General features: G+C 53.1%; 1 protein-coding gene across 3 annotated transcripts in view; it reads right to left on the bottom strand.

Annotated features, from left to right (window-relative positions):
* The window catches only part of LOC142920206 (coxsackievirus and adenovirus receptor homolog), a 56,003-nt gene that overhangs the window by 5,779 nt on the left and 35,160 nt on the right, over positions 1-15,064 (bottom strand). For 2 of the 3 annotated variants that reach the window (XM_076062684.1, XM_076062685.1), the window contains exons 5-6: positions 11,605-11,718; positions 7,109-7,256 (exon numbers count right to left, since the gene is read on the bottom strand). In XM_076062684.1, the coding sequence (XP_075918799.1) occupies positions 7,109-7,256; positions 11,605-11,718 (262 nt within the window). Of the gene's footprint in view, positions 1-5,860; positions 5,901-7,108; positions 7,257-11,604; positions 11,719-15,064 lie in introns of all 3 variants that reach the window. The other variant, XM_076062686.1, reaches the window with a different exon arrangement.

Below are 15,064 nucleotides of genomic sequence, written 5' to 3'. Positions count from 1 at the left end.
GGTGAGAAAGGGAGGTGAGGGAGGTGAGGTGAGGGAGGTGAGTGAGGTGAGGGAGGTGAGGGAGAGAGGGAGGTGAGGTGAGGTGAGGGAGGTAAGGTGAGGGAGGTGAGGGAGGGAGGTGAGGGAGGTGAGGGAGGTGAGGGAGGTGAGGTGAGGGAGGTGAGGGAGGTGAGGGAGGGAGGTGAGGTGAGGGAGGTGAGAAAGGGAGGTGAGGGAGGTGAGGTGAGGGAGGTGAGTGAGGTGAGGGAGGTGAGGGAGAGAGGGAGGTGAGGTGAGGTGAGGGAGGTAAGGTGAGGGAGGTGAGGGAGGTGAGGGAGGGAGGTGAGGGAGGTGAGGGAGGTGAGGGAGGTGAGGGAGGTGAGGTGAGGGAGGTGAGGGAGGGAGGTGAGGTGAGGGAGGTGAGAAAGGGAGGGTGAGGGAGGTGAGGGAGGTGAGGGAGGGAGGTGAGGGAGGTGAGGGAGGGAGGTGAGGTGAGGGAGGTGAGAAAGGGAGGTGAGGGAGGTGAGGGAGGGAGGTGAGGTGAGGGAGGTGAGGTGCGGGAGGTGAGGGAGGTGAGGGAGGGAGGTGAGGTGAGGGAGGTGAGAAAGGGAGGTGAGGGAGGTGAGGGAGGTGAGGGAGGGAGGTGAGGGAGGTGAGGGAGGGAGGTGAGGTGAGGAGGTGAGAAAGGGAGGTGAGGGAGGTGAGGGAGGTGAGGGAGGGAGGTGAGGTGAGGGAGGTGAGGTGCGGGAGGTGAGTGAGGTGAGGGAGGTGAGGGAGAGAGGGAGGTGAGGTGAGGTGAGGGAGGTAAGGTGAAGGAGGTGAAGGAAGTGAGGGAGGGAGGTGAGGGAGGTGAGGTGAGGTGAGGGAGGTGAGGGAGGTGAGGGAGGTGAGGGAGGGAGGGAGGTGAGGGAGGTGAAGGAGGTGAGGTGAGAGAGGGAGGTGAGGGAGGTGAGGGAGAGAGGTGAGGGAGGTGAGGGAGGGAGGTGAGGGAGGTGAGGGAGGTGAGGGAGGTGAGGGAGATGAGGGAGGGAGGTGAGGGAGGTGAGGTGAGGTGAGGGAGGTGAGGGAGGTGAGGGAGGTGAGGGAGGGAGGTGAGGGAGGTGAGAGAGGTGAGGGAGGTGAGGGAGGTGAGAGAGGGAGGTGAGGTGATGGAGGTGAGGGAGGTGAAGGAGGTGAGGTGAGAGAGGGAGGTGAGGGAGGTGAGGGAGAGAGGGAGGGAGTTAGCATATAATTTAGCATTGAAATGGCTGAGTGATTAGCTTGTGACTGGTCACAGAAATAGCTATGTTAAAAGTTAAAGCATACACATCCGCAGAGGCACCCCTTGACAAAGGAATTAGCATAGAATTTAGCATTGAAATAGCTAAGTTAAAGCATACACATCCGCAGAGGCACCCCTTGACAAAGGAATTAGCATAGAATTTAGCATTGAAATAGCTGAGTGATTAGCTTGTAACTGGTCACAGAAATAGCTATGTTAAAGTCAGAGCATACACATTCACCGAGGCACTTAGTACAAATCAAACAGGAGAATTTAGCATTGAAATAACTAGGCGAATTTCGCATTGAAATAACTGAGTGATTAGCTAGTGACTGGTCACAGAAATGGCTATGTTGAAGTCAATGCCTACACATCTGAGCTATTCAAAGTACTATATAGTGAACCAATAAAAAACTAAAATATAAATTACCTTAATGTTATCAATAAACTCTATATTCTCCAATCAGCTAAGCTACCAACAATAAGTCGTTATATATCACAATGCTATATGGCGAAAAAATGGGTGGATTCTTACCCTCAACTTTAGCAACACGGATAGCTACGGGCCCCGTTCAGACGGACGAGTTCATCCATGGTCGGAACAGAGGAGGGGGAGAGAGACAGCTGCGAGGCGCTATTATACTCTATGTTGTAAACAATACCATTAACCGTGGTGTGAGAGGTATTAAGAGTCAAGGCTGGCGAAAGAGCTGCGGTCTGAAGGTCATCGTAAAATACAATTAATTAAGAACAGAAATGGTTTAAAACATCTTTCCAATGGTTACTAAGCCAGAATCCATCTTCTCGGTTGAAATTGTCTCTGTGCTTGTATATGTGAATGGCCTCATGAACGAATCTCTCATGGTAGCCGGTTGGTTTGCAAAGAACCTCCGTCTTGGAGAAGTCAATGTCATGTGAGCCCACTGAATTATAACAGTGATCTTCCACGGCAGAGGAGTTCGTTCTATCGTGTTTCAAGTCTGCTTTATGTTCGCGGATGCGGTCCGAGATATGTCGTTTGGTTTCTCCAATGTAGCTACTACCACAGAGGCACTTTAGTTTGTAAACGCCCGGGTACTGTATGTCTGGAACAGCATCTTTCACAGATGGAATTAAATCACGGATTTTATGTTCTGTGTTGAATCGGACCTGGATCTTGTGTTTATTCAGGATTTTGGAGCTCTTTTTAGTGACCCCTGCAATGTAGGGTAAGGTGATGGTTTTGAGTGGCTCCACAAGAGGATCCTACTTCATGACTGGAGTGATGGCTTTGCGGATTGTGTAGTCGGAGTAACCATTAGCCCTGAGAGCCTGGTGTACGTGCTTGAGTTCACTGGTAATGTGTTCCTGGTCGGCAATGCATTGGGCTCTATGGTATAGAGTCTTGATGAGGGAGTTCTTCTGGGATGGATGGTGGTGGGAATCCGGTTTCAAGTAAGCATCTGTATGGGTAGCTTTCCTGTAGACAGAGTGGCTCATTGAACCATCATGTCTTATTTTAATTAAGACATCCAAAAAGGGTAGTTTGCCATCTTTTTCGACCTCCATGGTAAATCTGATGGCTGGGTGTATGGAATTGATGTGGTCGCGGAATTGGTCTAGAGCAGGCTGGCCATGTGGCCAGATGACAAAGGTGTCATCAACGTACCTCTTCCATAAGGTCGTGCGTAGAGTGGCAGTCTGGATGGCGTCAGTTTCAAATTTTTCCATGAATACGTTGGCTACAACCGGAGATAGGGGGGAGCCCATTGGGGTGCCCTCAGTTTGTTTGTTGAAAGCTCCATTCCAGGTGAAGTATGTGTTGGTTAAGCAATGTCTCACCAGGGGGGGTACATCAGTTTGCAGTCCTTGATGAACCAGGTCTTCAATGATAGCGATGGTGTCAGGTACCGGGACTTTGGTGAACAAGGACACCACATCAAAACTGACAAGCAGGTCGTCTGGGGACAGGGAAATGCCTTTGATTGTTGATACCAGGTGAGTAGAATTTAGTACCGCAGAGGTGGTTTTTCCAGTGAAAGGTCGCAGTATATCAGCAAGAAAACGTGCCAGTTTGTAGGTGGGGGAGTTGATAGTAGAGACGATGGGACGAAGGGGTGTATCTTCTTTGTGTATCTTTGGAAGGCCATATAATCTTGGTGGTCTGGCAGCAGAGGGTTTCAACGAGAACTGTTTGATCTCATCAATTAATGCTGTTGAATCAGAGATGATTTTGTTCGTTTTGGTGACCAGGCTGTTGGTGGGATCTCTTTTTATTTTTGTATAGCTGCCATCGTTGAGTAGTTCTTGAATTTTGTTGTTATATTCTGTTTTGTCCATGATGACAGTGGCATTGCCCTTGTCGGCTGAGAGGACGACAATATCATCCCTCTTTTTTAATTGAGATAATTCAAAACGTTCGTCTTTGCTGATATACTGCGACCTTTCACTGGTAAAACCACCTCTGCGGTACTAAACTCTACTCACCTGGTATTGACAATCAAAGGCATTTCCCTGTCCCCAGACGACCTGCTTGTCAGTTTTGATGTGGTGTCCTTGTTCACCAAAGTCCCGGTACCTGACACCATCGCTATCATTGAAGACCTGGTTCATCAAGGACTGCATAATGATGTACCCCCCCTGGTGAGACATTGCTTAACCAACACATACTTCACCTGGAATGGAACTTTCTACAAACAAACTGAGGGCACGCCAATGGGCTCCCCCCTATCTCCGGTTGTAGCCAACGAATTCATGGAAAAATTTGAAACTGACGCCATCCAGACTGCCACTCTACGCCCGACCTTATGGAAGAGGTACGTTGATGACACCTTTGTCATCTGGCCACATGGCCAGCTTGCTCGAGACCAATTCCGCGACCACATCAATTCCATACACCCAGCCATCAGATTTACCATGGAGGTCGAAAAAGATGGCAAACTACCCTTTTTGGATGTCTTAATTAAAAGGAGACATGATGGTTCAATGAGCCACTCTGTCTACAGGAAAGCTACCCATACAGATGCTTACTTGAAACCGGATTCCCACCACCATCCATCCCAGAAGAACTCCCTCATCAAGACTCTATACCATAGAGCCCAATGCATTTCCGACCAGGAACACATTACCAGTGAACTCAAGCACGTACACCAGGCTCTCAGGGCTAATGGTTACTCCGACTACACAATCCGCAAAGCCATCACTCCAGTCATGAAGAAGGATCCTCTTGTGGAGCCACTCAAAACCATCACCTTACCCTACATTGCAGGGGTCACTAAAAAGATCTCCAAAATCCTGAATAAACACAAGATCCAGGTCCGATTCAACACAGTACATAAAATCCGTGATTTAGTTCCATCTGTAAAAGATGCTGTTCCAGACATACAGTACCCGGGCGTTTACAAACTAAAGTGGCTCTGTGGTAGTAGCTACATTGGAGAAACCAAACGACATATCTCGGACCGCATCCGCGAACATAAAGCAGACTTGAAACACGGTAGAACGAACTCCTCTGCCGTGGCAGATCACTGTTATAATTCAGTGGGCTCACATGACATTGACTTCTCCAAGACAGAGGTTCTTTGCAAACCAACCGGCTACCATGAGAGATTCGTTCATGAGGCCATTCACATATACAAGCACAGAGACAATTTCAACCGAGAAGATGGATTCTGGCTTAGTAACCATTGGAAAGATGTTTAAAACCATTTCTGTTCTTAATTAATTGTATTTTACGATGACCTTCAGACCGCAGCTCTTTCGTCAGCCTTGACTCTTAATACCTCTCACACCACGGTTAATGGTATGGTTTACAACATGGAGTATAATAGCGCCTCGCAGCTGTCTCTCTCCCCCTCCTCTGTTCCGACCATGGATGAACTCGTCCGTCTGAACGGGACCCGTAGCTATCCGTGTTGCTAAAGTTGAGGGTAAGAATCCACCCATTTTTTCGCCATATAGCATTGTGATATATAACGACTTATTGTTGGTAGCTTAGCTGATTGGAGAATATAGAGTTTATTGATAACATTAAGGTAATTGATATTTTAGTTTTTTATTGGTTCACTATATAGTACTGTGAATAGCTCAGATGTGTAGGCCTTGACTTCAACATAGCCATTTCTGTGACCAGTCACTAGCTAATCACTCAGTTATTTCAATGCTAAATTCGCCTAGTTATTTCAATGCTAAATTCTCCTGTTTGATTTGTACTAAGTGCCTCGGTGAATGTGTATGCTCTGACTTTAACATAGCTATTTCTGTGACCAGTTACAAGCTAATCACTCAGCTATTTCAATGCTAAATTCTATGCTAATTCCTTTGTCAAGGGGTGCCTCTGCGGATGTGTATGCTTTAACTTTTAACATAGCCATTTCTGTGACCAGTCACAAGCTAATCACTCAGCCATTTCAATGCTAAATTATATGCTAATTCTTTTGTCAAGGCGCTTTGTTTCCTCTCACACAGCTTAAAGGTCGTGATCTGAACGTGGCTTTTTCACTCCAGCGCTGTCCTACCAGACAGTCTCGTCCCTTCACCTGATGAAGGCCGCTTGTGTTGTGGCCGAAACGTCGTGAGAATATTATTGCGTTATATCATTTGATCAATTTATTATTTTATTCTCATTCTACGTGACTTTACCGAAAGAACCAAAGAAGATGAATCATTGCAGTTACGAAAGCTTTAAATCGAAATTTAGAGGGAGAGAGGTGAAGGAGGTGAGGGAGGTGAGGGAGGTGAGGGAGAGAGGGAGGGAGGTGAGGGAGGGGATCAGACAAACGTCCATCTGTTAAAGTCACGACTGCTCAGAATCTCAGAATCAAGAATGTGTATTCAGGCTGTAGGAGGAAAGGAATCCGATGAGCTCTGAAGCTCTCTTTCACCGAGGTGCAGTGAGGGCAGGGGCTCAGCGAGTTGATGCTCACACACACACGGACGCTTCCACTTGCTGGAGTTTGTCCTCCGACTGTCACCGTCCGAGAATCTCAGGCAGATTCGGACCAACGCTGCTGCTGCAGCTGTGCGAGTGGGCGAGTGAGTCAGTGGGCGAGTGAGTCAGTGGGCGAGTGTGGTCAGTGGGCGAGTGAGTCAGTGGGCGAGTGGGTCAGTGGGTGAGTGAGTCAGTGGGTCAGTGGGCGAGTGGGTCAGTGGGCGAGTGGGTGAGTGGGTCAGTGGGCGAGTGGGCGAGTGGGTCAGTGGGCGAGTGGGTCAGTGGGTCAGTGGGCGAGTGGGTCAGTGGGCGAGTGGGTCAGTGGGCGAGTGGGCGAGTGAGTCAGTGGGCGAGTGAGTCAGTGGGCTAGTGGGTCAGTGGGCGAGTGGGCGAGTGGGTCAGTGGGCGAGTGGGTCAGTGGGCGAGTGGGTCAGAGGCCGAGTGGGCGAATGGGTCAGTGGGCGAGTGGGTGAGTGGGTCAGTGGGCGAGTGGGTCAGTGGGCGAGTGGGTCAGTGGGCGAGTGGGTCAGAGGCCGAGTTGGCGAATGGGTCAGTGGGCGAGTGGGTGAGTGGGTCAGTGGGCGAGTGGGTCAGTGGGCGAGTGGGTCAGTGGGCGAGTGGGTCAGTGGGCGAGTGAGTCAGTGGGCGAGTGGGCGAGTGGGCGAGTGGGTCAGTGGGCGAGTGGGCGAGTGTGTCAGTGGGCGACTGAGTCAGTGGGCAAGTGGGCGAGTGGGCGAGTGATTCAGTGGGCGAGTAGGCGAGTGGGCGAGTGGGTCAGTGGGCGAGTGAGTCAGTGGGTCAGTGGGCGAGTGGGTCAGTGGGCGAGTGAGTCAGTGGGTGAGTGAGTCAGTGGGCGAGTGGGTCAGTGGCCGAGCGAGCAGGTAAGCGAGCGGGTAAAGCAAGTGAGCGGGCGGCCCGGGCTAGCGGGCGGGCGAGCGAGCGAGCGGGTGGGCCCTCACCGGATGTCGTTGTGGCGGTAGTCTCGGTCCCACGCCGCCTTGCGCTTGAGCAGCGGGTACAGGACGAGGAAGCCGATGGCGGCGACGACGACGAGGAGGAGGAGCACGCCCATCACGGCGCCCGTCACGACGCCGGCGTTAGCGCTCGCTGCACACGACACGATCACCCACACACGCGTAACCTTCACAGACTGTAGGGGAAAGTGCTGTCTGTAACAGACTGTAGGGGCAAGTGCTGTCTCTAACAGACTGTAGGGGCAAGTGCTGTCTGTAACAGATTGTAGGGGCGAGTGCTGCCTGTAACAGACTGTAGGGGCAAGTGCTGTCTGTAACAGACTGTAGGGGAAAGTGCTGGCTGTAACAGACTGTAGGGGCAAGTGCTGTCTGTAACAGACTGTAGGGGAAAGTGCTGTCTGTAACAGACTGTCAGGGCGAGTGCTGTCTGTAACAGACTGTAGGGGAAAGTGCTGTCTGTAACAGACTGTAGGGGCAAGTGCTGTTAGCGAGCAGCAGCAGCTATGAAAGCCGGAATGGTACACGAGGGGGTGGGTGGCCAGCACCACGCCCGGCCGCCTTTGTCTCCCCAGTGGCGATGTTTACACACCGCACCAGGTACTCATTTGAGGCCGTGTCGACCGAGCGGAGGCCCAGGGACCGGTTCAGATAATGGTCACCGGCGGTGTTGGCCGTGAGCGGGAATCGAACCCCGGGTCGCCGGGTTCGTAGCACAGCCACACGCACACACACACACACGTACACACAACAACCGCCATTCGCCACTAAGTGGCGGTGACGTCACCACGACGCTTGTGCCAGGCTATGTGTACCCTGAGGCCACGTGAAGTGTCGAACGCCCGCTGGCAGGAGGTCACGGGGCAGACCCAGGTGCCACGGGTCGACTGACTGAGATGACTGCCTGATGCACCACCTGTGCCCCCTACTGTGCCAACCTGCTGTGCTTTAGCCACCCGGCGCTCCGCTCGTTGTTCTGAGCGTCGCTCCTCCGCCCTCCGTTGTTGTTGGAGGGCGACTGCCTCCAACTGCCCAGTAGCATCCTTCACGAGCCTCCTCCACAGAGGCCGATCTTGACACCGCTGGTACCAGTCATCGGCAAGTCCACTCAGCTCCACGTCCTCCTGTACCACATCACTCCATCTCTTCTCTAGCCCGTGCCGCGCCCGCTGAGCCCCCTCAATCCGGCCAAACAAAAGCTGTTTCGGCATGCGGTGGCTGGGCATGCGGGCTACATGACCCAGCCATCGCAGCCTTGCCTGCCGGAGGAGCTCACCGATGGGACCCTGCCCAGATCTTCGAAGGATTTGTGAGCTCCTCACACAATCCAGTCTGGTTAAACCCAGGATGGATCGTAGGCAGGCCAGCCTAAATGTTTCTAACCGGCGAAGATGTTCCATTAGGGGGGTCCACGTTTCGCAAGCGTAGAGAAGGGAGGGAATGACCGTGGCCGAGAAGACCTGAAGCTTAGTGCGGAGCGACAGACCAGGTAGCTTCCACACAACGTTACGCAACCGATGAAAAGATATTGCCGCTCGACTGATTCGGAGTGAGACCTCTGCTGTTAAACTGGAGCCAGTCATAAGCACACTGCCCAGGTATGGGAAACTCTCCACTCTCTCCACAACTGCCCCATCACCGATTGGGAGTTGTGGGGGTGGAGTGTCCGATGGTACAAAATACCCAGGCAGGTGCTTAGTTTTGGTGGGGCTGATGGTAAGGCCCCACCTCTTAGCTCCAGTCTCAGCAGCAGCATATCCAACTCTTCCTCTGACTGAGCAGCTATTACCAAATCATCAGCATACATAACGTGGTTGAGCAATAGGGAGCCATCCCTTGACCGCACCCGGGCATCGATTAGCCTCCCATTATATCTGTACCATATGGAGATTCCCCCGGTACAGCTATTGAAGGCTTCACGAACTACGTGGTCAAAATAGATGTTAAATAATGTGGGAGCCAGAGGACATCCCTGTCGCACCCCAAGGTGTACAGGGAATGGCTCTGACTCCCGGCCACGTAGTTGTACCCGGGCCCGCTCACCATCATGAAGGTCCTTAATGATCGTCAGCAGAGGGTCAGGTACTCCAAAAGCACGAAGAATGACCCAGAGCCCAGGCCTACTGATGGTATCATAGGCCTTGACCAGGTCAATAAAGCAGAGATGTAGGTCTTGTTAGAATTCCCTACACCTCTGCTGTAGCAGACGGACAGAAAATATGGCATCTGTGCAGGACCGCCCTTTCCTGAAACCGCATTGGGGCTCCGCAAGCCTCTCCTCAGCGTGCCTGGCAAGGCGATGCTGAATAATCCTTGCCAGGACCTTTCCCGGCACACTGAGGAGTGAGATGCCCCTGTAGTTGTTACAGTCTGTGCGGTCCCCCTTCTTAAAAAGGGGGACCACCAGGGCATCCTTCCAATCCTGCGGAACCCGTCCAGTGGTCCAGACTGTTGTTATGATGTCATATAGGGCAGTCTGTGCACAAACGCCACCCTCCCTCAGCATTTCGCTTGGGAGATCATCTCTGCCCGCTGCCTTTCCTGGTCTCAGACTCCGGATCGCCTTCAATACTTCCTCAGCAGATGGCACCTCAGCCAGCCACTCACAGGGGGTGACTTCTTCCAATATTTGAGGCACCGAAGCCTCAGCAGGGTCATCCTCACTTTGTGCCACGATGTTTTCCTGGCTGAGGGATTTTCCCTCCCCCAGGACCTCACAGAAATGCTCAGCAAATCTGCGAACCTGTTCCTGGGGGTCGGAGATTGGATCACCGTTTTTTCCCCTAATGATGGTAATAGGTGTGGCGCTGCAGGTTACTTTTTTGATGGAGTTAAATAGAGATTTGTGATCACGGGCCACTGAGGCAGACTCCATCTCCTCAGCAACCCGCGACCACCACCCATCCTTGCAGCGCCTCACGGCTCTCCGAACCTCCGAGCGAAGGCTGCGGTAAGCCTCCTCATTCTCTGACGTGGGATTCTGTAACCGATGACAGTGGGCCTGTCGCTTTTTCTCAACCATCCTGAACACCTCCTCTGTTAGGCAGGGTCTCTGGGGAGGTCTGGACCGCGTACCCAAAGCAGCCATTGCAGCTGCATGAGTCACAGTCCTAAACCTCGCCCATTTACCCTCGACATCAGGAGGAGTCGGGGACGATGCCAATCCCAGCCGCAAGCGATGATGAAATTCTCGCTTGCAACTTTCATCAGATAACTGAGACCAGGCCACTTTATGTTGGAATGGGGTCCTGGGTGTACACCCACCACCGGAGTGGAAGAATGGCAGGCGCATCTTACAGATGACTAGTCGATGGTCAGAGGGCAGTTCAGCTCCACAGTAGGTCCTGGTGTCAAGGACATGGGCTTGCATTCGCTGGTCCGTCACTATGTAGTCCAGCAGATGTTCTTGCTTGGACCCGGCATGCATCCATGATGTTGTGTGGATGCGCCGATGCCGGAACAGCGTGTTGGTAATTACAAGCCCATGGGCTGCACAAAAATCTAGCAGCCTCCTACCATTGTTATTGAGCTGATCTGGCCCATGCCCTCCAATCACTCCAGACCAGGTGCCAGTATCATGACCAACTCGGGCATTGAAGTCACCCAACATGATGACTATCCCGAGGGGCCACTTTAGCCAGCACCTGTGACAGGAGGTCATAGAGGCATCTGACTCATCGGCTTTGCCTGCATCCCTCCACGGATGTTCATCTTCGGTGGGGGCATAAGTAACCACGACCACCATTCCTCGCCTCCGGTTGATGGGAAGGCGAGCCCAAAGTAGCCTGGGGCTTACAGCTTCCCACACCTCACCGCCACGCTCCCACGCCCCCTTCATTCTTTTGTTCAAAAGAAGACCCACATCCTGTTGTTTGGCAGTCTGCTGCCCCGAGTAGAGGACTGTCCACCCCTCATGGTGGCAGGAGCCAGAGCCGGTCCACCGGACCTCCTGAATGCCGCATAGATCCAGGCGGTACCGGTCCAGCTCCCGACAGAGGAGTGGCAGCCTCTCCTCTGCAGTGAGCGTTCGAACATTCCACGTGGCCACCCGTAGTGGCTTTTCGTTGTTTCTGGAGTAGCCCCGAGGGTAGGTATTCAATCTCCTGGCTCCGCCAATTGGGGTTTGGCCAGGAGACGTCATAGACGCCTGGCCCCCCGGGGCCTCCGGCACAAGATTATTAGTTACATATTTCAGTTTAATTCGTGGTTTCGTGGTAATTAATTGAAGGTGGAGGGGTTACCAGCCCCTCGCACCCATCCAGAGCCCCCGTTTAGCCCCTGTGGTGGACACATATGCCATGAGGGGAGGAGCCAATCAAAATTGGATCTCCCCCCACAGCACTGTCCACGACAGAGTTGCCCGTCCGGCACCGCGAGGAAGTAGGGGGTTGTTTTGCCGGACCACGTACACACACACGCACACACACACACACACACGCACACACACGCGTGGCGCCCGCGTGCGTAGCGAGAGGCAGACTCACGGCTCACGAGCGAGAGGGTCACGACGCACGACCGCCAGCCCACGCGGTTGCTGGCGTTGCACCGATAGGTCTCCGCGTGGCTCTCGCTCGCGTTGCTGATGCGCAGCGTTCCTCCTGCGTGCCGCACCAAGCGGGGAGAATCAACAAGCGGAGAGCTCACTCCTGTGGGTCTGTGTGTGGTGAGTCTGTGGGTCTGTGTGTGGTGAGTCTGTGGGTCTCTGTGTGGTGAGTCTGTGGGTCTCTGTGTGGTGAGTCTGTGGGTCTCTGTGTGGTGAGTCTGTGGGTCTCTGTGTGGTGAGTCTATGGGTCTCTGTGTGTGGTGAGTCTATGGGTCTCTGTGTGGTAAGTCTATGGGTCTCTGTGTGGTGAGTCTGTGGGTCTCTGTGTGGTGAGTCTGTGGGCCTCTGTGTGGTGAGTCTATGGGTCTCTGTGTGTGGTGAGTCTGTGGGTCTCTGTGTGTGGTGAGTCTATGGGTCTCTGTGTGGTGAGTCTGTGGGTCTCTGTGTGGTGAGTCTGTGGGTCTCTGTGTGGTGAGTCTGTGGGTCTCTGTGTGGTGAGTCTATGGGTCTCTGTGTGTGGTGAGTCTATGGGTCTCTGTGTGGTGAGTCTGTGGGTCTCTGTGTGGTGAGTCTGTGGGTCTCTGTGTGGTGAGTCTGTGGGTCTCTGTGTGTGGTGAGTCTGTGGGTCTGTGTGTGGTGAGTCTGTGGGTCTCTGTGTGATGAGTCTGTGGGTTTCTGTGTGTGGTGAGTCTGTGGGTCTCTGTGTGGTGAGTCTGTGGGTCTCTGTGTGGTGAGTCTGTGGGTCTCTGTGTGGTGAGTCTGTGGGTCTCTGTGTGTGGTGAGTCTGTGGGTCTCTGTGTGGTGAGTCTGTGGGCCTCTGTGTGGTGAGTCTGTGGGTCTATGTGTGTGGTGAGTTTGTGAGTCTCTGTGTGGTGAGTCTATGAGTCTCTGTGTGGTGAGTCTGTGGGTCTCTGTGTGGTGAGTCTATGGGTCTCTGTGTGGTGAGTCTGTGGGTGTCTGTGTGGTGAGTCTGTGGGTCTCTGTGTGTGGTGAGTCTGTGGGTCTCTGTGTGTGATGAGTCTATGGGTCTCTGTGTGGTGAGTCTATGGGTCTCTGTGTGGTGAGTCTGTGGGTCTCTGTGTGTGGTGAGTTTGTGAGTCTATGTGTGGTGAGTCTGTGGGTCTCTGTGTGGTGAGTCTATGAGTCTCTGTGTGGTGAGTCTGTGGGTCTCTGTGTGGTGAGTCTATGGGTCTCTGTGTGGTGAGTCTGTGGGTGTCTGTGTGGTGAGTCTGTGGGTCTCTGTGTGTGGTGAGTCTGTGGGTCTCTGTGTGGTGAGTCTATGGGTCTCTGTGTGGTGAGTCTGTGGGTCTCTGTGTGTGGTGAGTCTGTGGGTGTCTGTGTGGTGAGTCTGTGGGTCTCTGTGTGTGGTGAGTCTGTGGGTCTCTGTGTGTGATGAGTCTATGGGTCTCTGTGTGGTGAGTCTATGGGTCTCTGTGTGGTGAGTCTGTGGGTCTCTGTGTGTGGTGAGTCTGTGGGTCTCTGTGTGGTGAGTCTATGGGTCTCTGTGTGTTGAGTCTGTGGGTCTCTGTGTGTGGTGAGTCTGTGGGTCTCTGTGTGAGTGAGTCTGTGGGTCTCTGTGTGTGGTGAGTCTGTGGGTCTCTGTGTGGTGAGTCTGTGGGTTTCTTTGTGAGTCTATGGGTCTCTGTGTGTGGTGAGTCTGTGGGTCTCTGTGTGGTGAGTCTGTGGGTCTCTGTGTGGTGAGTCTATGGGTCTCTGTGTGTGGTGAGTCTAAGGGTCTCTGTGTGGTGAGTCTGTGGGTCTCTGTGTGGTGAGTCTGTGGGTCTCTGGGTGGTGATTCTGTGGGTCTCTGTGTGGTGAGTCTGTGGGTCTCTGTGTGATGAGTCTGTGGGTCTCTGTGTGTGGTGAGTCTGTGGGTCTCTGTGTAGTGAGTCTGTGGGTCTCTGTGTGGTGAGTCTGTGGGTCTCTGTGTGGTGAGTCTGTGGGTCTCTGTGTGTGGTGAGTCTGTGGGTCTCTGTGTGGTGAGTCTGTGGGTCTCTGTGTGGTGAGTCTGTGGGTCTCTGTGTGTGGTGAGTTTGTGAGTCTCTGTGTGGTGAGTCTGTGGGTCTCTGTGTGGTGAGTCTATGAGTCTCTGTGTGGTGAGTCTGTGGGTGTCTGTGTGGTGAGTCTGTGGGTCTCTGTGTGTGGTGAGTATGTTGGTCTCTGTGTGTGATGAGTCTATGGGTCTCTGTGTGGTGAGTCTATGGGTCTCTGTGTGGTGAGTCTGTGGGTCTCTGTGTGTGATGAGTCTGTGGGTCTCTGTGTGGTGAGTCTATGGGTCTCTGTGTGGTGAGTCTGTGGGTCTCTGTGTGTGGTGAGTCTGTGGGTCTCTGTGGGAGTGAGTCTGTGGGTCTCTGTGTGTGGTGAGTCTGTGGGTCTCTGTGTGGTGAGTCTGTGGGTCTCTTTGTGAGTCTATGGGTCTCTGTGTGTGGTGAGTCTGTGGGTCTCTGTGTGGTGAGTCTGTGGGTCTCTGTGTGATGATTCTATGGGTCTCTGTGTGGTGAGTCTGTGGGTCTCTGTGTGTGGTGAGTTTGTGAGTCTCTGTGTGGTGAGTCTGTGGGTCTCTGTGTGGTGAGTCTATGAGTCTCTGTGTGGTGAGTCTGTGGGTGTCTGTGTGGTGAGTCTGTGGGTCTCTGTGTGTGGTGAGTCTGTTGGTCTCTGTGTGTGATGAGTCTATGGGTCTCTGTGTGGTGAGTCTATGGGTCTCTGTGTGGTGAGTCTGTGGGTCTCTGTGTGTGGTGAGTCTGTGGGTCTCTGTGTGGTGAGTCTATGGGTCTCTGTGTGGTGAGTCTGTGGGTCTCTGTGTGTGGTGAGTCTGTGGGTCTCTGTGGGAGTGAGTCTGTGGGTCTCTGTGTGTGGTGAGTCTGTGGGTCTCTGTGTGGTGAGTCTGTGGGTCTCTTTGTGAGTCTATGGGTCTCTGTGTGTGGTGAGTCTGTGGGTCTCTGTGTGGTGAGTCTGTGGGTCTCTGTGTGATGATTCTATGGGTCTCTGTGTGGTGAGTCTGTGGGTCTCTGTGTGGTGAGTCTATGGGTCTCTGTGTGGTGAGTCTACGGGTCTCTGTGTGTGGTGAGTCTGTGGGTCTCTGTGTGGTGAGTCTGTGGGTCTCTGTGTGGTGAGTCTATGGGTCTCTGTGTGGTGAGTCTATGGGTCTCTGTGTGGTGAGTCTATGGGTCTCTGTGTGGTGAGTCTATGGGTCTCTGTGTGTGGTGAGTTTATGGGTCTCTGTGTGTGGTGAGTCTATGGGTCTCTGTGTGTGGTGAGTCTGTGGGTCTCTGTGTGGTGAGTCTGTGGGTCTCTGTGTGGTGAGTCTGTGGGTCTCTGTGTGGTGAGTCTATGGGTCTCTGTGTGGTGAGTCTATGGGTCTCTGTGTGGTGAGTCTATAAGTATCTGTGTGTGCTGAGTCT

The sequence above is a fragment of the Petromyzon marinus genome, unplaced genomic scaffold, assembly GCF_048934315.1.
Source record: "Petromyzon marinus isolate PM22_M1 ecotype Great Lakes invasive population unplaced genomic scaffold, UKy_Petmar_22M1.pri1.0 PM_G_Scaffold_7, whole genome shotgun sequence".
NCBI lineage: Eukaryota > Metazoa > Chordata > Hyperoartia > Petromyzontiformes > Petromyzontidae > Petromyzon > Petromyzon marinus.
The sequence above is the reverse complement of the archived record's forward strand: the minus strand, read 5'-3'. Positions and strand labels throughout refer to the sequence as shown.